Raw genomic sequence first — 24028 nt, 5'->3', positions numbered from 1 at the left:
CCCCACGCGGGCGGACAGCTCATCGCCAACCCCATTCTCACCAACCAGAACCTGGCGGGGCCGCTGAGCCTGGGCCCCGTGCTGGCCCCCCACTCCGGGGCCCACAGTGCCGCTCACATCCTCTCGGCCGCCCCCATCCAGGTGGGCCAGCCGGCACTCTTCCAGATGCCTGTGTCGCTGGCCGCAGGCAGTCTGCCCACACAGAGCCAGCCGGCCCCCACGGGCCCCGCCGCCACGACTGTCCTCCAGGGCGTCACTCTGCCCCCCAGCGCTGTGGCCATGCTCAACACCCCCGATGGGCTGGTACAGCCGGCCACCCCTGCTGCCACGGGGGAGGCCACGCCTGTTCTTGCGGTGCAGACAGCCCCCCAGGCGCCCCCAGCGGTCAGCACCCCGCTGCCTTTGGGCCTCCAGCAGCCACCGGCGCAGCAGCAGCCGCCGCCGCCGCCGCCACCGCCACCGCCCCCGCAGGCCCCTACCCCTCAGGCCACCGCCCCGCCTCAGGCCACCACCCCCCAGCCCAGCCCAGGCCTGGCGTCCAGCCCAGAGAAGATCGTCCTGGGACAGCCGCCCTCTGCCGCCACCACGGCCATCCTCACTCAGGACTCCCTGCAGATGTTCCTGCCCCAGGTAACTGTGGATGGGCTGGCAGGGACATGGGGAGGGGGGCAGGCAGGGGACGGGGGTGTGCTGCAGAGAGGGGCCGGAGCTGGAGCTGAAACCATGTGCGGTGGAGGCAGTGACTGGGGAGGGTCTGGCGGGGTCGGAAGAGCATCTCTGAGGTGGCACCCCTGTGCCCAGTGCGTGTGTCCCCTTGGGGGAAGCCACAGGGTGACAGGGACTGACACAGGCAAGGAGGGGGCCCGACTGGCTCACAGACTGACCATCCGTCCTCCTGCTAGAGGGCACAAGAATCACAGAGAACGGGCAAGACAAGGACAGACAGACAGATGGGGCAGGTGGCTGCCGGCTGGAAGATGGGCGGGGCTCCGGGCCGAAGTTGCTGGGGTTGTGGCCTCCCTGGTGCCTGGATCCTGGGGCGCTCGGCCGCCCTGCCCTCTGTGCCCAGCCTCTCGGTACCCCTCGGCCCAGTTCCCACCACCCTGCTCTCTGGAGCCTTGGGGAGGCTGGGGTCTCGGGGAGGCCGCGGGTCCACAGGGTGGCCTTCTGACCTGGTGCGGGCTCCCCGTTTCAGGAGAGGAGCCAGCAGCCCCTCTCCGCAGATGGCCCCCACCTCTCCGTGCCCGCCTCGGTCATAGTCAGCGCCCCGCCTCCCGCCCAAGACCCAGCCCCGAGCACCCCCATCGCCAAAGGAGCTGGCCTCGGCCCTCAGGCCCCCGACAGCCAGGCTTCCCCAGCGCCGGCCCCCCAGGTAGACAAATCCCAGCAGCCTCTGTCCCAGCTCAGACGGAGCCTCGCCCCTGCGCCCCCTCCTCCCGCTCACTCCTCCCCGCTCTGGCTGCCCTGCCTTGCCTCTCTGTCTTGCTGGCTTGGGAAGGGTGCTCCTTCGCTCCCCCGATAGTTCCCGAGAGTCTTCTGACAGTCATGGACTCCTAGGACCCCGGCCACACTGAGGGGAGCCCACACTCTAGGCAGAGGGACACACGGCAGGCAAGTGTTTGCTAGAATTCTCAATTTTCATATCCGGGTAAACAGGACATTCAGAGGGCTCCTATCCAAAGCTACCAGAGGTCTTGCTGAAAAGCCCGTTCTCCTGAACCACAGCCGCTTGCTTTCCCCGAGGGTGGTTTCTTGTACGTGCGCACACACACACACATATACACACGGACAAGGTGAATGGCACCGATTCTTTCCCTCCCGTTGTTACAAATGTGGTAACATACGAGGCAGCTCTACACCTTTGATCATTGAAAGATTCATCTTGGAGACGGTACTTCCTTCTTCCTTCTTCCGTGTGACCGCACGGTACTCCCGCTGTCAGATGGTTAGGTCCCTTCCAGTCTTTAGCTGTGATGAGTGAAGCCGCGGAGGATGACTGTACATAGGTCACTGTTTTTGAAGAGGAAAGTGCTGGGTCCGTCGGAGGCCATTTGCACGCGCAGTGTTGATGGATGCTGCCAGATTGCTCTCTGGGGAGTTACCACTGGGTTTGTCCTTGATCAGTGGTCTGTTGCCTGTGCCTGTTCTTGCATAACTTCCGTGGTGTATTGAAGTTAGCCCCTGTATTGAAGTTAGCCGGTCTTGTAAGGTGAAAAGCGGCTCCTTGTTTGTTTTAATTTGCATTTCTTTTACTGTGAATGAGGTGGGGCAGGTTTTCTTAGATGTGGAGCTGTTTATGTTCTCTCTGGAATCATCACCCATACCCCTTGCCAACTTTAAACTTGGTATGAGTGGTCCTATTCTTGTTGATTTGTAGAAACTCTTTACATATTAGGAAAATTCGCCTTTGTCTCACATGAGTCATAAGCACAGGAGAGTTTAGAGAGAGCCCCTTTTATTCTGGAAGGGTGGATTTTATACTCTTTTAGAAAGGATAGGTAGAGGAGGTAGGTAAAAGGCAGAAGAGGGAATGACCTCAGCAAGGTCAGGGTGGCAGAAAGCAGCATGGGCTTTGGCTTTAAACAGCCATTATTTCACTCTCCAGTTCTGCTCCTTGCCATGTGACCTTAAGCAACCAGTTTCCTGTTTCCTTAAACAGATTCTTTGGGGAAGGAGGGCACTTAGTATGTGCCTGGCCTTGTGCTGACCCGGAGCAATTCCCCATAACTGCTGGACCTTGACTTCCTCATCTGGAAAATGGGAATAATACTTTCTTAGAGGCCTATCAGGAGTGAGTGAGTTAACATATGCTAGCACGGAGTAAGTCCTCAAGAAATAATTGTTATTATCATTATTATTGTTGTGGGGTAGAACAGGATCTGGTCCAGATTCACACAATCTAGAGGGACACGGGGCCAAGGTGGCCTCAGGCCATCTCCCCCAGGAGGAGAAAGAGGCAGAAGTGGAGGGACAAGAGGTCAGGAGTCTCCTGGCCTTTGAGTGACTCATGTTGGAAGTAGCGTCTCTAGAGTGGGTCCAGTGCTGGCCTAGGTCCCCCCGGCAAGCGGCTTCCCCTCCCTGAGCCTCCCACAATCAGCTGTACCAGGGGGTTGTAGAACTGGGTAAATCAGTGGTGGAAATCATTTATTGATGAAATCAAGCACACTCACAGGAGTCCGCCCAACACATGAGGCTCCATGCTGAGTATGCCGCAGTGCAATCAAAGGGAGAGAATGTTCTCGGAGATGTGGGTCAGCTGCACGGAAAGAGCCCAGGAGATGAAAGCATTGAAGGGAGCAGGGTCCCCATGAGGGGACAGGGGAGGAATCCACTCTAGGCAAAGTGGGGAGGAACTGCCTCAGGGAGGGGGGCGGCGTATTTAAGCCCAGGCCCCAAGAAAGAGAAATTGTGGGAAGGGGCAATAGCATGTGCAAAGGCCCTGAGGCAAGAACAAGCTTGGGATGTCAAGGAATGGAAAGTAGGCTGGAGGGGAGTGGAGGGAGGTCGGATCAGAGAGGTTGGCAGTGCCTCGTGGCCAAACCAGTGGAGGGCTTTCAGCTGGACTGTGGCATGGGCTGGTGGTAACGATTTTCAGCGATCCCTCTGGCTTTCATTGGAAAATGGTTTGGTGGGCAAAAAAAAAGTCCAGAGAATCCTCGTGGGTCAAGATGACGGGGCTTCAAAGACCAGGGTGGTCACGGCAATGACGGAGGGACGCTGGAGGATTCGGGCCGTAATCTGGAGCTTGCTTTAGGGATTGGAGGCATGAAGAGGAGGGCATCACGGTAAAAACTAAGTGCATCATGGTAAAAACTAAAGTGCATCGTAACGTTTCTGTTTTAAGTGCTATTCAGAACCCTTTCCAAGCATCGTCTCATTGAAAGCTCCCATCAGGCAGGTGGAAGATATTCTCCTTATTTTACAGATGAGGAAACTGAGGCACAGAGATTAAGTAGCTTGCCCAAGGTTACCCTGCTGGTAGGGCCTGGATTTGAACCTGAATGGTTAGTGGCCAAACAGCTGAGGTCTCGAGAAAGCCATACCTGAGCGCGAATCCCAGCTCTGCTCATCGTCAAACGCTCCCGGGACACGGTCTACCTGTCCGCCAAGTGGGAGTAGATCCACCGACTCACGGCAGCTCTGCACAGAGTCAGCAGTGTTTCGATGAGCAGAGATACCTGGCATTTGCAGTAAGAGTAGTAACGAAGCTGCGGATGGTCTTTAAGAGGAAAGGTCAGCCGTGCCCATGAGCTGATCCTGGTCACCCCCTCGCAGGCCGGCGCCGGGCTGGACACGTGGTCACCCTGCTGGCCCTTTTGCGCCTGCAACGCCGCACGGCATGACGGGAGTTCTTGATGAGTGTTGGGGAAGCAGGTGGATGGAGGGGTGGGGGTGGGGGAGGGTGGATGGATGATGGATGGATGGGTGGCCGGACGGACAGGTGGACAGGTGAGTGAGTGGATTGACCGAAGAATACAGATGCACATAAATACCAGCGACGTACGAACTTGTGTGCGTGCGCGTGCGCGTGCGCGTGCACAAGAGCCGCTCCCAGACTGGAGGTGGGTCCTTCACGCAGGCCCCGTTCCCCCGCCGCGTGCTTTGTACCCAGCCTTTTGCAGGAAGGTACAGGGGAGGCAGCCCTGCCCTCTCCAGGCTCACGCTCCAGGGATGGGTTTTGTCGTCAATATCCCGGCTCTTGAAATTGGCCCTCGATGGGGGCCCCGACTGTCTTTTCAGGGAGGGAACACTGACCATCCTACTCAGGAGGCTTAAGGCCTGCTGTGTGTGGCTTACGCTAGGCTTAAAACATGCACACACACACACACACACACACAATACACACACACGCTTTGTTGTTGTGATTCAAAGAGCGTTACCCAGACGTGGTTTTAAAAATTGGGTTTACAAACAAAGGGCACACGGGGAAAGTGAGTCTTTCTGTTGGTGGAATTTCTGGCCCTTCCCCCCCCCCCCCGGCCCCCCCCCCCCCTGGGCTTCCCTGGGGAGCCCCACCGTGTCCTTATCACACAGGCACTAGGGACGCTTGGGGCCGGGTCGTTCTGTGTTGTCAGGGGGCTGTCCTGAGCATGGTAGCACCCCTCAGCGGCGGAGGCCCTGCTGCAGGTGGGACAGCCATGGCGGTCGCTGGAGATTCCCAGGTGTCGCCTGAGAGACGGAGTCACCTGGGTGGGTCACCGCCATCCTGTGCACGACAGACCTCCCTCGTCTGAGCTCGGAGCGAGCCAGACGCGACAGCCTGCGTGTGCGCATGCTCCCTCCTTACACGCAGAAGCACACTGTCCCGTTCTTCCAAACCACGCTTTGTTCGATCGGCCAGATCTCTTGGACCGCTGACTTGCACAAGAATCCCACTCGACATCACCCCCTGGGGCGCGTGCGTGTGTGTGTGTGTGTGTGTGTGTGTGTGTGTGTACATGTGCATATCACCAAAACAGCTTTCACAGGATAATACTGTGTGCGATGAACGCTGATATTTTGTATTTGGTTTCCTCTGTTCTTATTCTTTTTATTATTTTTTTAAGATTTTATTTATTTGAGAGACAGAGAGAACAAGCAGGGGAGGGTCAGAGGGAGAAGCAGGCTTCCTGCTATTCTTTTGAAATGCTGCTCGTGACCCATCAAAATGCCGGGAACCATTACTCACAGACACTAGGTGTGATTTGAAAGCCACCGTCCGGGGTAGTCGTTAGGCACTGGGACTCCAAAATCCCAACTCTGCCACTTATAGGCTCAGTGACCTTAGCCAAGTCCCCTGCCTCTGTGTGCCTCAGTTTTCTTCCCTGCAAATGAGGATGAAAACAGCATCTAGGTCACAGCGTTGTCGTGAGGAATAAATAAGCTAATACAGGTTAAGGTGCTTGAATGGGGTCAGGCACATTGAAAGTGCCTCAAACCAAAGGAAGCCAGGGAAACACTACAAAGGGCCGTGGGTAAACATTTTAGGCTTTGCATGCAAGCCGCCCCAGACCACACGTCAGTGAGTAAACACAGACCTGTTCCAATAAAACTTTATTCATGGACACCGAAATTTGAATTTCATATCGTTGTCACCAATCACAATCTAGTCTTTTGATTTCTTTTCCACCACTTAAAAAAAAATTGTTTATTTCAGAGAGAGAGAGCGAGAATGCACATGGGGGTAGAGCCAGGGAAAGGGAGAGAGAGAAACTCAAGCAGACTTCTGCTGAGCGCAGAGCACAACCCGGGGCTCGATCTCACGACCCTGAGATCATGCCCTGAGCTGAAATCCAGAGTCGGGTGCTTAACTGACTGAGCCACCCAGACGCCCCTCTCTCCCAGCATTTAAAAATGTAAAACCCGCTTTCAGCCTGTGGGCCATGCAAAACGACAGGCCACGCAGGCCAGGCCGGCTGGAGTTGGGAAGTTTGCTGCCGTCTTACTGTCATTACACGGACCCACCGTGATTGACTGACTTGGTTCCCTCCTCAAGGGAGAGCATTCCAGGTGGTTTCCCGTGTATGTCAACAAATAACCCTCCTCTTACTCTTCGGGTCTTTTGCATGTACATGTGGGTAAATTTCTAGAAATAGAACGGCTTGTTCAGAGGGTATAAGCACTTCCCGGACAGTCTATGGAAAGTGCGAACCCCATCACGCCTCCTTGGGGTTTATGCCTGTGTAGGCTTCCTCTGAAAGCTTCATCAGCCCCAGATCAGCACGCTCTGCTCCCCGCCAGGTTGCGGGCTAGCACCCCTCTGCACTTTCTGTTGAATTCTGCATGAATCTGAACACATCTTGCCAGCTCTAGCTGGGCAGCTGGAATTTCCTGGCGAACAGTTCCCTCGTGTGGTAGTTTTTTGTTGTTGTTGTTGTTGTTGTTTTTAAGATTTTTATTTCAGAGAGAGAGAGCATGAGCAGGGGGAGGGGAAGAGGGAGAAGCAAACGCCCCGCTGAGCAGGGAATCCGATGCGGGGCTCGATCCCAGGACCCTGAGATCATAACCTGAGCCAAAGGCAGAGGCTTAACCCACTGAGCCACCCAGGCTCCCCTGAAGTTTTCTTTTAGCCTAATTTTTTTTCCCCAGCCATTAAAACATTTTAAAGTTTTAGAATTAGGTATCACCTTCACATGACTCAATCATCAAAAAGCAGTTTTGGGGTTTTTTTGAGAGAGAAAGAGAGAGCCCAACATGGAACTTGATCTCACGACCCTCCTAAAATCATGACCTGAGCCAAAATCAAGAGTTGGACACTTCATGGACTAGCCACCCAGGTGCTCCAAAAAGCATTTTTTAAAGTAAGGGGATTGGTTAAGCATCTGCCTTCAGCTCGGGTCATATCTCGGGGTCCTGGGATCGAGTCCCACATCGGGCTCTCTGCTCAGCAGGGAGCCTGCTTTTCTCTCTCTGTGTGTCAAATAAATAAATAAAATCTTTAAAAAATTTTTTAGAAAGGGGAAAGTGTCCCAAAGCCGTGCCTACGTTCCCAGCCCACCTGCCCCTCCGGAAAACCAGTTACTTAGCTGCCGTCTATCTTTCCAGTTCCTCGCGCAGGCACAGCCTAGAGTAAAAGTGGGTTTACTGTTCTCTCCCGTTTCTGTCCGTCCAGAAGGTAGCACGTTGCGTGCGAGCTTTGTCAGCATGTGAAGAGTTTCCTTGATCTCGTTAGAGCAGTGTCCTTCCTCTCCCCTGTAAATGCTGTTTAGATGCACACCAGCCAAGTCCGGGCTCCGTCCCTCCCCACACAGCTGTAGTAAACAACTTGCTGACCTGTCGTTTCCTACACGTGCACGTGCATCTGTTACATCATTTCCCGGAAGCAGGTTTGCTGGATCAAAGCGAATGTGTTCTTGTAATTTGTGCAGCTGCTGCTGAATTGCCTTGTCCTGGAGTTGTGGCAAATTGTGCCAGTAACCTTCAGAGGCGGTAGAAGAGGGTGTCTTTATGGAGACATGGCTTGTTCCTAATGCGATGAGTGAAGAAGGTTCCAGAGGGTGCTTTCAATGGGCATTACTCATACTACAAATGAGGGTGGAGTGTCTCTCGGACTGTCGAAGCCTTGTGTTTCCTTCTCTCTGCACTGTCCGATCATGTCCTTGGCCGCTTTTTCTCACCAGTTGTTACTCTTAGTGATTTCTGGAGACTGTTTATATATGATGGAAATGGGCTCTGTGTGTGCTGTGAATTGCAGCTGTTTACCCTCAGTGTATCCTTTGGGTTTTTGATGTGATTGGGGGAGAGGGGCGTTAGTCTATACTTTTAATGAGTGTGAGCTTACTTTTTTCAGTTTTTACTTTTAAACACTTAGAATTTCAAACAGCAGCGTTGTACAGAGAACTCACAGGAGTTCACTTTTTACGTGCATATATTAGTTATCTGTTGCTGTGTAACAAATGACCCAAATTTAACAGCGTTAAACAGCAAGCGTTAACTTCTCTCATGTAGCTTGTAAGGATCAGGAGTCTGGAAGCAGCTTAGCTGGCAGGTGCTGCCTCGTCATCCCTTGTGAGATTCTAGTCAACCAGGGCTGCGGTCGTCGGAAGGCTCGACTGGGCTGGAGAACATGCCTCAGCTCTTCCCTCCACAGGCTTCTCCAAAGGTAGCTTGTAACATGCTCCACAGTCGGCTTCCCCAAAGGAAATGATCTACCAGAAAGGAGAGTCCTACCCTTTTTTATAACTGAATCTTGGAAGTAGTATCAAATCACTTCTGTGAAATCGGTTGGTCCCAGGGACCAACCTGGGGACCGTGCAGGGGAGACCGAATAATGAAGAGGTGGGGATCGGCAGGCCCCCCACCCCACCCCCCTGCCTGGGAAGCTGGCTGCTGCCCAGATCTTTCCACCGTCAATGTCTGGCTAATTCACTTTCTCTTCCGTTCTCTCGACACGTATACATTTTTATTCAGAATCATTGCAGAGTAAATTGCAGACGTTCTGCTCCTTTACTCCTTAACGTCTCAGCCTTTGAGAACAGGAACATTCTCCTAGTTGACCACGGCACAGTCATCAGGTTCAGCCGATTCAGCCGTGAGACAATACCGTTATCCACTGTGCGCGGTCTAATGTCAGCGGTCGTCCTGCGATCCTGTCATGCGTTTCTCTCCCGATTGCTCTTAGCTTTCGGGCACGTTTCTTTCTCCACACCATACGCTGCCCAGGGCTTCGTGAGGTGGCCAGCTGTCTTCTTTCCCCTTACCGAAACCTGTTGTTTTCCTCCGTTCCCGACTGTAAATGCTCCCATAGTGGAGGAGCCCCGTGGTGCTTCTCATCGCTGATCCTAGAAGGTGGGTTACCAGGTCTAGCAGCATGCGACCCTTTCGGTCTGCAGACCAGAGTGCTGTCCCGGCGACAACCTCCGCAGCCCTTCCGAGAGCCAAGGGCACCTCCGATCTCATCTTAGAGGGGGCTGGCCTTTGGGCATGCCTGTGGGTGGATTGGTTTGGGGGCTTTTGTTCTGAATTGCCAGAGTTCATTTGGGGTGTTGGAAGCATCAGGCAAGTCGTAACCTTGATATCGTGAGTCGGCCCCCTTTGGGGGCTCACAGTGAAGAGCCCCAGCTTTGGAGCGTGGCAGCTTTGGTGGCCTTGGGCCTGTGAACCTGAGTCATCCTTGGACAATTTGGAGGTCGAGAGGGAGACTCGGGACTCAGGGAGCCTCGGGACCAGCCATTTTGCTCCCTGGCCTCAGTTTCTCCTCTGTCCCCGGGGTATAGATTTGGCGACCCTCAAAAGGTACCCACCCCGCCCTGTGTCAGGGACTCAGCTGGCTGGTAGTCGCTGGGACAACTGTGGCTGCTGAGGTCGGGACTCTGTGGGAGATCAGCACGGAGGTGCCAGGTCTAGGGTGTGTTTTCAGCAAGGTCACGGGGGACGGATCACAGGCTAGTGCCCGGATGTCTTGTGCGAGTCTGATCACACACAAATACACGTGCCTATAGCTGCATGCTCACAGGGGACCCGGGAGGCCTGCAGTCGCAGCCACAGCCACATAGGCAAAGGGAGGCAGAGGTCACGGACACTTAGGGGGACCCGGCCCCACCCCCGCCCTGTGCCTTCTGCAGCCGCTCCATCCGTGCTGGTGTCCATTCTCGGGGGGGGGGGAAGTAGGGGGGACCTGGACAGTCAGGCCCCATGGGGATGGTGGCCGGGATGCTGCCCCCCACCCCCGCTCCAGCCACCTCCTTCCCCTCCGCTGCTGTGCTCGCGCTCCCCAGCCCCCTGCCTCCCCGCTGGGCAGCTGGTGTGGTGCCCCCTGCCGCCGCCGCCGCTTCCTCTGCTGCTCCCCCAAATCCTGCAGAGCTCCCCTTCACCTGGGGGTTGGGGGAGGAGGGGGGGCACATGGGGAGGGGGGTGAGAGCAGAGGGAAATGTCTGGAGATGAGGCGGGGGCAGGTGGAGGGGGGAGGCGGAAACAGGTGCAGAGGTGAGGCAGAGATGGGGGCCGGGGTGGGATTGGGGGGCAGAGGTAGACAGGTGAAGTGGGGAGTTCAGAAACGAGAGGTGGGAAGGAGAGCCATGGCGGGGTCCTTTCTCTCAAGTCAGGGGTGACTAAGAAGGAGGGTTTCTGGTGGGTGTGGCTGGGGTCCCCAGTGTCTTGGGGCAATGGGAGCCAAGGCTGGTTCTGACCCCCGCCCCTCCCCTCTCCCTCCCTCCCCTGCCCAGATCCCGGCAGCGGCTCCACTGAAGGGCCCAGGCCCCTCCTCGTCCCCATCACTACCTCACCAGGCCCCTCTGGGAGACAGCCCCCACCTGCCCTCCCCACATCCCGCCAGGCCTCCCTCCCGACCCCCCTCCCGACCCCACTCCCGCCCTCCCTCCCAGCCCCAGAGCTTGTCCCGCCCACCCTCAGAGCCCACCCTGCACCCTTGCCCCCCGCCCCAGGCACCCCCCACTCTGCCTGGCATCTTTGTTATCCAGAACCAGCTGGGAGTCCCCCCACCTGCCAGCACCCCGGCCCCTGCTGCCCCGGGCCCACCCCAGCCCCCCCTGCGCCCCCCATCCCAACCCCCCGAGGGGCCGCTGCCCCCAGCTCCCCACCTCCCTCCCGCCTCCACGTCCTCCGTCGCGGCCTCCACGGAGGCGGCCACCAGGCTGCCAGCCCCTACGCCCCCCGACTTCCAGCTCCAGTACCCGCCTGGCCAGGGGCCCCACAAGTCCCCCACACCCCCTCCACCCTCCACCTGGTCCCTGAGCCCGCCGTGCCCCCCCCCACCGCCTCCTCGGACCTTCCAGATGGTGACCGCCCCCTTCCCGGCGCTGCCCCAGCCGAAGGCTCTTCTGGAGAGGTTTCACCAGGTAATCGGAGGCGGGGACCAGCCCTCCTCCTGCCCCGCCAGCCCTGCCCTCCTGGTCCTGTGGGGAGGCCCTCCCACGCTCCAGCTGTCCAGTTGTCTCTGCGTCCCCAGCCCTGGTGCCTGGCTGCCGCCCCTCCTAGTATGTGCCCCCTACTCCTCAACCACCTGTCCCCCTCCTCAGGTGCCGTCCGGAATCATTCTCCAGAACAAGGCCGGGGGGGGCCCCCGCCGCCCCGCAGACCTCCGCCAACCTGGGGCCCCTCGCCAGCCCCACTGCCTCTGTGCTGGTCAGCGGGCAGGCCCCATCTGGGACCCCCACCGCCCCCAGCCATCCCCCTGCCCCGGCACCCATGGCCACCGCAGGTAGGGGAGAGGTAGCCCACGCAGGAGAAGTGGGGGGGGCCTGAAGGTGGGCGGGCAGGGGGAGGGGGACGGGCTGGGGCAGAGCTGTGGGTGCGTGAGCCCGAGGGGTTCCCCCAGACCTCACAGGACAGGGAAGGTGGAAGAGGAAGGGCTGTCGCCCCAGATCCGAGGGGGGCACTCGATTCAGGGCTAGCGGCACTGCTGAGGCCAGAGGACTGGAAGAGAGCGGGGTGTAGGCTTGGGGGTCACATTGTGGAGGGGCCTTCGTGCCAGTGACCCTGAGCCCTGTCTGCCCCCAACCCCACCCCCCAGGCCTCCCTCCCCTGCTTCCTGCCGAGGGCAAAGCTTTTGCCAGCAGCCTCCCGACCCTGAGTGTGGCCAAGGCAGCTGCCGCCGGGCCAGGGAAGTCCTCCGGGCTGCAGGTAAGAGGCCACCAGCATGGGGGTGGGGCACCTAGGGTCAGAGCATTGTCACAGGGGAGCTGGGGACGTGCCAAGCGGGGCGGAGGAGGCCAACTGAAAGGCTATCAGAAAGCAGACTGGGCGGTGGGTCAAACACCAGGACAGCCCAGGTGGGCGCACAGCAGAGAGCGAGACAGATGGAGACCCACAGACACCAAGACACAGGGTGACGAGAGGAGCAGTGGCTCGCCTGGGTCCCTGATGCCGTCACTGGGGGCAGGAGCAGGGAGAGCTTGAGGCCGGAGGAGGAGGGACATGGGGAGACCATTGGCCCAGGGAGGCAAGAGAAAGGAGGTGGTGAGAGCCTAGACCATGCAGGGGGAGGGGGGAGGGCTGGAAAGTCATGTGGTGGGGGGCCCAGAATGGAGGGGACAAAGCAGTGTGGGGGAAACTGAGGCAGAGACCTTCTGCAGGGAAATGGGTAGGGGGAGGCAGAAAGACAAGAACACAGCTGGTGGAGGGACCCAATGCCGGCAGCCTCCGGGGTGAGATCCCCTCTAGCGGCCTGATGGATGGAGTCGGGCAGAAAGAGGGAACCTGGACAGCCAGGTGGGCCGGATGCTGGGCCGTCAGCCGAGGCCTTCGTCTGATGAGCAGGGAGGGAGCCTGTCCGGTGTCCAGACCAAGAGTCAGGTGGAAGCCAAGCCCCATGGAGCCAGGCAAAGTGTGCCAGACAGTGCCTCCGGCAGCTGGGGCCAGGACCCCATCCCAGGATAGAAGAGGGGGCCCTTGGGGAGACATGGGCCAGCTCTCCTGTTGGTCACAGGCGGGGTCGGAGGGGGGTCAGGGTGCCAAGGGAAGGCCTCTCAGCGGTGCTGTCTCTCACTCACCTCTCTGCCCCGCAGTATGAGAGCAAGATGGGCAGTCTGAAGAAAACCCCGGCGCTGCAGCCCAGCAAAGAGGCCTGGTGAGTCGCAGCGCTGTGCGCCCCCCCCCCCCCCGCACCTTCTGGTAGGCCTGGGAGCCGCCTCTTGTTAGCTGTGTGCTTTGGGGCAGTATAATATCCCTCAAAGACCCCCAGTTTCCCTTCTAGAGAGTGGGGTGAGAATAGTAGTGACGATAGGGTGACAGGTGCGGATCCCCTGTGACTGTGGTAAGATGGGTGGGTGTTTGGGGGAGTGGATGTGGAGGGGAGTCTGGGAAGGTGCATGGACGAATGTGGGTCTCTGTGGGCGCCTGGGGGGTGGAGGGGTGTTTGGCTAGGTGGATGGATGGAGGGGGTCTGGGGAGGGTACATGGCTGGATAGAAGGGTGTTTAGGTGGACAGATGGGTGTTTGGATAGATTGGGTGGTTGAATGGGTGGATTTGGATAAACGGATTGACAGGTGTTTGGCTGGATGGATGGATGCAGGCTTGATGGATGGGGTCTGGGGTAGGTGCTTGGCTGGCTGGCTGGGTGCTTGGTGGAGAGAGGGGTATCTGGATGGATGGGGTCTGGGTGGGCAGTGGGTACATGTTGGGTGCCTGCCTGCGTTCTCTCTCTCCTGCTTTCCTTCTACGGCAAGTGTTTATCAAATGCTCAGTGCCCTGCTGGGTTCTGGAAACAAGGCAGGGTTCCGGCCCCAGTGGTGTGGTGGGGGTGCCAGTCTTCAGCTCAGGGTGGAGATGAGCATATCTGGGGGGAGAGAGAGAGAATCACACAATAAAGAGACGTAACTCACTGCCCGCGATGTGGTAGAAAACAGCCTGGGAGAGAACTGGATTGTACCACCCAGCGGACCAACCTCCCTTCATCCCTCCCTCTGTTCCTTGTCCCTTCCCACCTTGCCTGGGGTTGGTGACCCGCTTGAGGCAGAGTAAGGATGTGCTGACCCCAGGTGGCGGGAGAGGGTATAGCACGAGGAGGATGAGTTTCAAACCCAGGCCTCCGGCTCTGCCGGCTCCCACCTCAGCCTCCTCCCCACTCTGTCTGTGCTTTGGGTGGAGGAACATCACTCTGCCTGGCCTCAGTTTCCCCATCTGCGGAGTGGGGATGATGATAGCACCCGGTCCCTTGGGTTGTCGCCAGCGTCCATGAGAGAGAATGAGCGCGTCCGGCCCACGTTAGCACGTTTCCCTGCTGTCTGTGTTGGGGCCCCGGGGAGAGGTCGGGGTCAGGGTCTGGTTTTTCCCGGCCTCACCACCAGCTGTGTGTGTGTGTATGTGTGTGTGTGTGACCTCTCCCCACCCTGCCCCCCAGTTTCCTGGAACATTTGCACAAACATCAGGGCTCCGTCCTGCACCCTGACTACAAGACAGCCTTCCCCTCCTTCGAGGACGCCCTGCATCGCCTCCTTCCCTACCATGTCTACCAGGGTGCACTCCCCTCCCCCAGCGACTACCACAAAGGTGAGCCCTCCACCCCGTCCACCCCACTCCCCCAGGACTCCCTCCCTGGTCCCTAGCGTGGGGTGGGGTGGGGGAGCAGGTGCGCCGCCCCAGTGCATCCACTAGACCTTGGCTCCTCGGCTCCGGATAAGCCGCACTCCCCAGTGTCTGTGCCTCGGGACCTTTTCTATTCTTCCGCAGTGGATGAGGAGTTTGAGACCGTGTCCACGCAGCTGCTGAAACGCACCCAGGCCATGCTCAATAAATACCGCCTCCTGCTCCTGGAGGAGTCCCGGGTAGGGCGCCGGCCCCTTCCCTGGGAGACCCCACCCTCGCCCCTCGCCCTGCTCAGGGCCCATTTGGGTGGGGGTGGGGGGGGGCTGCTCCTCAAAACTCCGGGAGGAAGGGAAGGAGGCTGGTGCAAGTCTGATCCCAAGAGGGACAGCTCGGAATCCGCTCCCATCCTTCTGGGTTGCCCGCGTGCCTTCCTGGCCTATCCGCCCTTCTTCCCCCTCAGAGGGTGAGCCCCTCCGCGGAGATGGTGATGATCGACCGAATGTTCATTCAGGAGGAGAAGACCACCCTTGCCTTGGACAAACAGTTGGCCAAGGAGAAGCCCGGTGAGAGGAGAGGGGAGAGGAGGGGCGGGAGAGGGGTCCCCAGCTCCTGCCCCTGCTGAGGAATTTGATCTGGGTGCAGGAGGACGGGTGCCTGAGCCTGACCTTTCTCCACCACTGGGCGACACCCGCGCCCCCACCTTCCTGCCGTGGCAGAGGTCTACCCTGACCTCTGGGCTCTGGGACTGGAGAGAGCTGAGTTGGTTCTCCTCTGTCCCTGTGTGTCCATTCTGCTGTCTCCTGGCTGGGACATTCCACCACCCCCAGGAGGACCGAAAAGCGGGGGACGAGAGTCAGGACTGGGGTGCTTGCAGATTTTAAGGGCCCTTCTCAGGCGTGAGCTCCTGCGTGCAGGTTTGGGGGTTTGGGGATTGCTGAGTAGAGCAGTACCCAGCAAAGCGTCCTGAGAGTCTGATGAGTCAAGGGCTTGGCCCCAGGCCTGGCAGATGGTCGATGCCCATCGTGCCGGGGCTCGTATTAGCTGTGCTCCCCCAGGCGTCTCATGCTTTCCCTGTCCCCGTGGCTGTTCTTTGCCCGGCCCCCATCCCCTTTTTTGCAGACGAGTATGTGTCTTCCTCGCGCTCTCTTGGCCTCTCCATCGCTGCCTCTTCCGAGGGACACCGGCTCCCTGGCCACGGGCCAGCACCGTCCTCAGTATCTGGGGTCCCCACCCAGCCGCCTCTGCACCTGCCAACCAAGCTGGTGATTCGGCACGGTGGGGCGGGTGGCTCCCCTTCCGTGACCTGGGCTCGGGCGTCTTCCTCCCTGTCCTCCTCCTCCTCCTCCGCCGCCTCCTCCTTGGATGCCGATGAGGACGGTCCCATGCCCTCCCGCAACCGGCCTCCCATCAAGACCTACGAGGCCCGTAGCCGCATCGGCCTCAAGCTCAAGATCAAGCAGGAAGCCGGGCTCAGCAAGGTCGTCCACAACACCGCGCTGGACCCCGTGCACCAGCCCCCGCCCCCTGCAGCCCTCAAGGCAGCGGAGCCCCCACCCCGGCCCCCCGCGCCACCCCCTGCCACGGGCCAGATGAACGGCACAGTGGACCACCCGCCGCCTGCCACAACTGACCGCAAGCCCACTGCCGCCCAGGCCCCCCACTGTCCCCGGCTGCCCCTCCGGAAGACGTACCGCGAGAACGTGGAGGCCCTGGGTGGCGGGGCCGGGGAGGGGGCCGGGAGCGGCAGGGCCCGGGGCAGCAGCCCTGCGCAGCTGCCCACCAAAGTGGACGAGGCCACCAGCGGGCTCATCCGCGAGCTGGCCGCCGTGGAGGACGAGCTGTACCAGCGCATGCTGAAGGGGGCGCCCCCGGAGCCCGCGGCCAGTGCCGGGCAGGGCAGCGGCAGCCGGGATCCCGGCTGGGAGGCGCCCCCAGCCAAGAGGCGCAAGTCCGAGTCGCCTGACGTGGACCAGGCCAGCTTCTCCAGCGATAGCCCGCAGGACGACACGCTCACGGAACACCTCCAGAGCGCTATCGACAGCATCCTGAACCTCCAGCAGGCCCCGGGGCGGACACCTGCACCCCCATATCCCCACGCCGCCCCGACGGCCGTCTCGCCTGCCTCCCCGGCGCCCCTGCACAGGCCAGAGGCCTACCCGCCCTCCAGTCACAACGGTGGCCTCGGCGCCAGGACGTTGAACAGATAACACCGGGCTGGTCTTCGCTTCCCTGTCTCCCCCAACTCCCCCACACGCCTCCCAAGTTGTGCGCGTGTTTGCGCGCGGACATCGGGGGGCGGGGAGGCATCTGGGCGACTGACCTCAGCCTCTTCGGGGACGCGAGCCGGGGATCCCCTGACAATTTTTCTTGCCTAAGTTATTTGAGTCACAAAGGTCTCCTCCCCCACTTCCTGCGTCAGCCGGGTTGTTGGGTGGGGGTCGTGGATTGAGGGGAGGAGGCTGTAATGTAAGATGTGCCCCTGCCAAAGGTGGGGGTAATCCCGGTGTGTCATTTCCTATTTCTTCCCGATTCCTGCCACACTCCGCCCCTCCGTGGGGGAGGTGGGGTGGGGGGGGACACACGTGTGTGTTTGCCAGGGAGGGGGGTAACCTGGTCGTTCCCACTGCTCCCGCGTGTCCCGGTACTGGGCTTGTCCGTGTGGCCACACAGATCGACGCGTCAAAGGCGCTCAAAGCCTGGAGGGTCCTTTGGGAGCCTCGCTCAGCCTCTCCCTACCGCCCCCCACAGGCTGTAAAAGGGAATGCAGGGAAGGGAGGGCGTCAGCCAGCGTCCCAGACCCCCACCTCGGAGGGCTGTGCCCGCGGGCACCTGTGTCCCATCTGCGTGTGTGCGTCCAGCTCCGCGTCCCACGTCCCTGTGTGTGTGCTCGAGCGAGCGAGAGAGAGTGAGATTTCGAACCCTCCCGGCCCCTCGACTGAAATCCGAGCACCTCCAAAACGGGAAACCGGGGTCTTCCTCCCCACCCCGCCATCCGCCCCCAGCCAGTCTTCCCTCTGTTCTTCCTGTCGCCAGCCACCCGCGCCAGATTTTGAAATCTCGGAGACAAAACTAGTACTGTAAGATAAATTTTTTTGTACTGTATTTATTGTGTATAACGATTTTTTTAAAGGAGAATTCTGTACATTTAGAACTCTTGTAAATTAAAAACTGATCCTTTTTTTAAAACTGTACTGACTCCGTCTCAGCCCCGTTGCTTTTGGGTCTTTAGGGGGTGGGAGTTGTTTGAAGTCTGGGGGTTGGGTCCCTACCTGCGGGGGCGGGGGCGGGGGCGGGGCGGAGGTTGTGAGGGTTCATTGCACATATTATTTGTTAAACACATATTCAGGGTGCCAGGCCCTGGTCTGGGCTCATGGGTGCCACTGAACACGGCAGATGGAAGTCCCTCCCCGGGTGGAGCTGACTTCTTAGTGGAGAAACCAGATGGAAAACATCGAGACCAAACCGGGAGTTCTCAGCATTCCCCTTTAAGGTTCTGTGGTCTCCGCGGACTCGGAATTCACGAATACTGAAATATCGCTCCTGGAGGAAATACAGGGCTAGCTTCCTACAAACCTCCAGTCACAACATTTTTGTAAGTTGTTTTCATACATAACCTTGTGTTGCATGTATTTCTGTAAAGACAACTTGTTAATAATATATTCTAGATTAGTGCACATCGGGCTCACGGCCAACAGACTATAACTCACGCCTGAACAAAGCTCATCTAACACGTATGGGTTTGTTTTTTTTTAAGATTTTATTTATTAATTTGTCAGAGAGAGAAGCAGGGGGAGAGGCAGGCAGAGGGAGAAGCAGACTCCCCGCTGAGCAGGGAGCTTGACTCTGGGCTGGAACCTGGGACCTTGGATCATGATCAGAGCCGAAGGCCAAGGCTTAACGGACCGAACCACCCAAGTGCCCCCAGCACAGTTATGTTCTACATAAGACACATCTCAGCTTTGTCCCCCTTCTGCACACAGGACAACGTTTCAGTACAAGGGCACTTTAAACAGTGAAGTCTATGAAGGTGCTTTGAGTTTGGGGAGGGTTACAAATAAATTTTAACAAACAGATGAGTTCACAGATAGGGCATCCACAAAGAATGAGGATCACCTGTGAATGTGAACAATGTGGGATGGAGGGAGGAAAAGCAGGCTGTTTCCTGTGGGTGCCCTTGGAAACGGGTGGCCTCCAAGGACAGATTTGGGGCGCTTCGATGGCGCAGTTGGTTAAGCCGCCTACTCTTGGTTTCAGCTTGTGGAGTGATCTCTTGGTGGTGAGATCGAGCCCCACCTTGGACTCCGTACAGGAGGGAGTCTGCTTCAGATTCTCTCTCTCCTTCTACCCCTCCTTTTCATGTGCCTGCTCTCTCTCTCTAAATAAATAAATAAACACATCTTTAAAAAAAGAGAAGAAGAACAGAGATTTATTCTTCCCCATTCTGGAGACTGGACATCCCACATCGAGGCACCACGAGCACCATGTTCCCCCTAGAAACGCTGCAGGGGGATCCTTCCTTGACTTTCCACTTTCCAGGTGTTCCTAGTTTGTGGCTACATCCTTTTTTGGCGCTGGTTTCTCTTCTTTAAAAGAGACCATATGGGGACTCCTGGGTGGCTCAGTTGGTTGGGCAGCTGCCTTCAGCTCAGGTCATGATGCTGGTGTCCTGGGATCGAGGCCCACATCGGGCTCCTTGCTTGGTGGGGAGCCTGCTTCTCCCTCTGCCTCTGCCTGCCACTCTGTCTGCCTGTGCTCGCTCTCGCTCCTCTCTCTCTGACAAATAAATAAATAAAATCTTTAAAAAAAAAAAAAAAAGGCCATATGGAACTATAGCCTACCCCACTCCAGTATACTCTCCTCTTCACTCGCTTCCATCTGCCGAGATCCTATTTCCAAATAAGATCTCCTTCACAGGCACTGGAGTTTAGGACATCAGCACATCTCCTTGGGGGAGGGGGAGGACATAATTCATAACAAGGGGTAGAAGAATGGATGAGGCTAGTCCCAAACCAGAATGCCTTTGTGCGAACTAGAAAGCAGTTCCACTTTCTTCTGGGCACTTAGTTTTGAAGGACAGAATGTGAGGTGGACTCCAGCGGCCTCTCACCCCTTCAGTGAGTGCTTTGCGCAGTGGACAACCTGTGTAACTGCACATTCAGGCACCTGGGATCAGGTGGGAAGGGAAGACTTCTTTGAGGAGGTGACATGTGAGCAGAGACATACATGAAGTGAGGGAGGGAGCCACTGGGAGATCTTGGGGGGAAGGAGACAGGAGAATGCCTATAGCATTGAGGGACAGCAAGGAGGCCAACGTGGCTGGAAGCTGGGGGATGAGAGTGGGAGGGAGGGAGCAAAGCAGGTCTGTGGTGTGGGACCCTGTGCTTCTTGGTGATGATTCTGCTGAGCGATGGCGGGAGGTGGGGGGAACCACCTCGAAGGTGCTAAGCCGAGCCCAGGAACGGACTCGGTTTTCTGAGCGCCCTCCGGCGGCCGCTTGGGAAACGGGTGGGGCGAGTGCGGAAGCGGAGCACCGCCCCCCCCGCCCCGCCCAAGAGGCCCCTGCTAAGGTCCAGGTGCCCAGTGACGCCGCTGGACCAGGTTGATGCTCCCAGTTTCTCTGCAGGCCCTGGGAGTGTTGGTGGCGGGCAAGCTGGTATGTAGGGTCTCGGGGTGGGGTTGGGGGGAGAGACGGTCCCCCTTCCTAGCTCTGTATCTACTTCCCCACGTGAAAACGCAGTTCTTAACATCCTTGGATCCCCGCGCGCTCTGGGACACCCCACGTGGTTGCGCAAAAAAGCTTGCGGGTGATTTTTCCAGGCTTGGGGTCTTGGTTCCGGAAGGTTGACTCGACGCGGCCCCAGCAGAGGATCAGCGATGACTAGCTATGGAACACTTAACCGTGGGCACTGTTTCAAGCCCTTCACCCAGGATGTTTTGTCTGGTCCTCCCAGAGTCCCCTGTGTGGGGACTGATAGCTCCATCTTGCGGATGAAGAAACTGAGGCCCCGGGGCAGTCGATGGCAGGCTGGGCTGCACCGCAGTCGGTCTGGCCTCAAGCCCATGATCTTGGCCTCTGCACGCCCAGCTTCGGGGGGGGGGGGGGGGGGGGGGCAAGAACAAGGCCTTTCTGAGAGGGCAGTGAGGGAGCCAGAACCACCCCACCTCCCACCCCCCCACACCCCCGGCCACCCCTCACTGGAGACCAAACTGGACACCAAACTTCATAGACCCTTGCTCCCAGATCCCAGAAGCAGCTGGGTGGGTGCGTACGGCGTCCCCTTTTCTGGAGCTGAGGCATCTGGGGGAAAAAAGAGACCTGGGCACAGAGCAGGATTGGAACCCTAGACTGACAGCGTCCAAAGTTCATCCCTAACTTCTGGCTGGCCACTTGCTCCATCTGGTTTTTTTTTTTTTCTTTGATTGTGGGAGAATACACACGACATAAAATTGACCACTTTAACCATTTCTGAGTATACTGCCCAGTGGCATTAAGTAGCTCCCTTCATGTTGTGCAAACACCACCACTGGCTATCCTCGGAACTTGAAACTCTAACCCCACACACCCCATCTCTCTCTCCTCGAGCCCTGCCCATCACCATTCTGCATCCGGGCCTGATGGCTCTGACGCTCTCAGCACGTCCCCAGTGGGATCAGACAGTATCTGTTCTTTTGTGACTGGCTTATTCCACTCGTCACGATGTCCCCAAGGTTTCATGTTGTAGAATGTGCCAGAATTTCTCCACCAGGTTTTGACAGCTGAAGAGGGAGAGAGCTGGGGGGGGAAAACCCACAAAACTGTGAGCCTGTGCCTTGGAAAGAGGGCTCCAGAGGCTGTAAGAGCACAGGGAGACTTGTCACACGGAGACTCCCTGATTCAGAGATCAGTGACCCAGGGACACAAGACAGTAGCCCCAGTAACTGAGAGCTCAAAGCCTGTTTAATGAGTCAGGATCGTCCTGGGTGCGTGGGTGGCTCAGTCCTTTAAGCCTCTGCCCTGGGCTCAGGTCATGATCTCAGGGTCCTGGGGTTGAGCCCGCATCGGGTTCTCCCATCCGCGGGGAGTCTGCTTCTCCCCCTCCCTCTGCCCCTCCCCCCTCTCACTCATGGGCTCTCTCTCTCTCTCAAATAAATAAATAAAATGTTGATAAAAATAAAAATAAAAGGAGGCAGGGCAGATGATAAGGGGACCGATTATCCTGAAATCCAGCTGTCAGTGTATTTAAAGCCCCTGCTCCCCCCACCATGAATCTGTGACATGGTAATAAGAGCTCTTGTATCAAGACACTAATTAGAAAGAGCTAGTGGCGATCTCATCAGTGGCAAATAAACAATCACTGGGAATCTCCAAAACAACCACGATGTGGTGAAAACTGCCACATTCCCCACCATGGCAGTGACACAAGTCCCGGTGATGTCATTGTGCTTTGTTTTGTTCATGGTTGATGGAAACTGTGAAATCTCAGCGAAAGATCCAGATGTCATTTTTCTCTCCATGTCCAAGTTCACGGACCCTCCCGAAACTCAACTGAGGGGTTGCCTCTGAGGGGGAAGGGAGGTGCCCCATGTGAAGATTCTAGAAGAGGACCTTGCTCTTGGCTGTAATAACGTTAGTCACCACTATACTCAGGCCTGTTATTAAATATTTATAATATATATTCTGTTATGCATTATATGTGATCATGTATTGTAATTATATATTATAATTATGTATAAAATGTATTATATTCATATACCTCTTTATGGAATACAGTTGACTCCTTTTTTAAAAAGATTTTATTTATTTATTTGACACAGAGAGAGAGAGCACAAGCAGGGGGGGTGGCAGGCAGAGGGAGAGGGAGAAGCAGGCTCTGGGCTGAGCAGGGAGTCTGATGCGGGGGTTCGATCCCAGGACCCTGAGATCACGAACTGAGCCAGGAAGACAGATGCTTAACCAACTGAGCCACCCAGGCGCCCCCCTCCCCATTATGTACCTTATTGAATTCAGCCAATTAATATTTAACTGAGTGCCTGCTGGGTGCTGGGCCCTGTTCTAGGCACTGGGGTGACAAAAGTAAACAAAACAGACCCAAGCCACTGCCTGTGAGAAGCCGACATTCCTGCAGGGAAAGATTCAAAATAAGTCACACTGAAAATAAATACATGAAAATAAAATCTCAGAAAGAAGTAAAAATAAGAAACATCTCTCTTCTGCTGATGGCGCTAAGTGCTAGGAAGGAAAAAGAAGTAGGAACTGGGGTGGTGGGGGGCGTTGGAGGGGTCAGGGTAGGACTCACAAAGGAGGCACCGTCTGAACAAAGACCCAAAGGAAATGGTCCTGTGTAGCAAGACAGATGGGGAAACTGAGGCTCAGAGAGGCAAGATCTCTTCCCTGAGGTTCTCTTGCAAGCAAGTAGCAAGGCTGGGATTTGACTCAAGGCTTTGTATGCTCTGACTCCCGTGCTGAGAGAGAAAACTCAGCTCCAGACCTGGATTATAAGACCTGATTTTTTTTAAGCATCTGCTAGGGGCCAGGTGTGGCTCTAAGCCCTGAATGATCTCTCTGTGCTTTTTGATTTCACTTCTCTGGGACTCATTTATCTCATCTGTAAAATGGGGATAACGACTGCCACTTCTCAGGGACATTCTAAGAACTCAATGAGCTAATGCTCTTAACTAATAAATCTGCATGTAAGGAGGCATTCAGTGATCCTGAAAGATTAAATCAACAAATATTTACTGAGTCCTTTTGGTGTGTCTGGCACGGTGCTAGCCTGGGGACATGGCAGAAAACCACCCAGTTGGAAATCCCAGTCCTCGGAGGGCTTGTGCTCTTGCTAGGGAGACAGTCACTTAGGCAGAGAAATATGGAATAATCCGAACTTCGGAGAAAAATAAAACAGTGAAAATGGGTGGATGGATGAGGGGGCAGCCTTAAATAGGGAGATCAGGGAGGGATTCTGTGAAGAGGTGACATTGGAGCAGACACGAATGAGGAGAAGGAGTGAGCTGTTCACATCCCTGGGGGAAGAGCCGTTTGGGTGGCAGGAACAGCAGGTGCAAAGGCCCTGAGGTCGGAGGGCTGTTGGAGTGCTTGAGGAGCCCGCAAAGAAGCCAGTGTGGTTAGAGCAGAGTGAGCCACGGGGAAAAGGAGGGAGGTGAGGGCCGAGGGAACAGGCGGATGCGCGTAGGGCCTTGTGGGCCCCATTGAGGGCTTTGGCTTTTACTTTGAGTTCTCAAGAGAGAAGCCAGGATGGGTTGTGAGAAGAGGAATTTCATGAAGTCAGGTAAGTTTTAAAATTATTATTATTATTGCTGCTGCTGCTGCTGCTGCTGTGGTTGTTAGTCGTAGTATTAATATTAGCATTCCCAGGTTAAGAGGAGCGGCAGAGATCGGGATTTTGAACCGGGATTGAAAGCCCCGCTCTCACCCATCTCGAGAAGCCGCCCTGCCACTGTCCACCAGGGGGCGCCAGAGGCCGGGTTCCCGCTTTAGGGAGGGGGGGCGCCTGGTCCCGCCCCCCCGCCCCTCCCTTCCCTCCTCCCTGCTCTGGGCCCCACCCGGCTCAGACGGCTCGGGACAGG

General features: G+C 57.1%; 1 protein-coding gene across 1 annotated transcript in view; it reads left to right on the top strand.

Annotated features, from left to right (window-relative positions):
* The window catches only part of LOC111160666 (BRD4 interacting chromatin remodeling complex associated protein), a 73830-nt gene extending 56199 nt beyond the window's left edge, over positions 1-17631 (top strand). The window contains 11 exon segments of the mRNA XM_022523929.1: positions 1-630; positions 1196-1372; positions 10644-11276; positions 11457-11489; positions 11491-11638; positions 11951-12060; positions 12945-13006; positions 14280-14428; positions 14609-14703; positions 14925-15027; positions 15584-17631. Of these exon segments, the coding sequence (XP_022379637.1) occupies positions 1-630; positions 1196-1372; positions 10644-11276; positions 11457-11489; positions 11491-11638; positions 11951-12060; positions 12945-13006; positions 14280-14428; positions 14609-14703; positions 14925-15027; positions 15584-16671 (3228 nt within the window). The 3' untranslated portion in view covers positions 16672-17631.
* Positions 17632-24028: the final 6397 nt, after the last annotated feature.

This window comes from Enhydra lutris, unplaced genomic scaffold, assembly GCF_002288905.1.
Source record: "Enhydra lutris kenyoni isolate GAN:26980312 unplaced genomic scaffold, ASM228890v2 scaffoldscaffold77, whole genome shotgun sequence".
NCBI lineage: Eukaryota > Metazoa > Chordata > Mammalia > Carnivora > Mustelidae > Enhydra > Enhydra lutris.
This window is presented reverse-complemented; position numbering and strand designations above follow the sequence as displayed.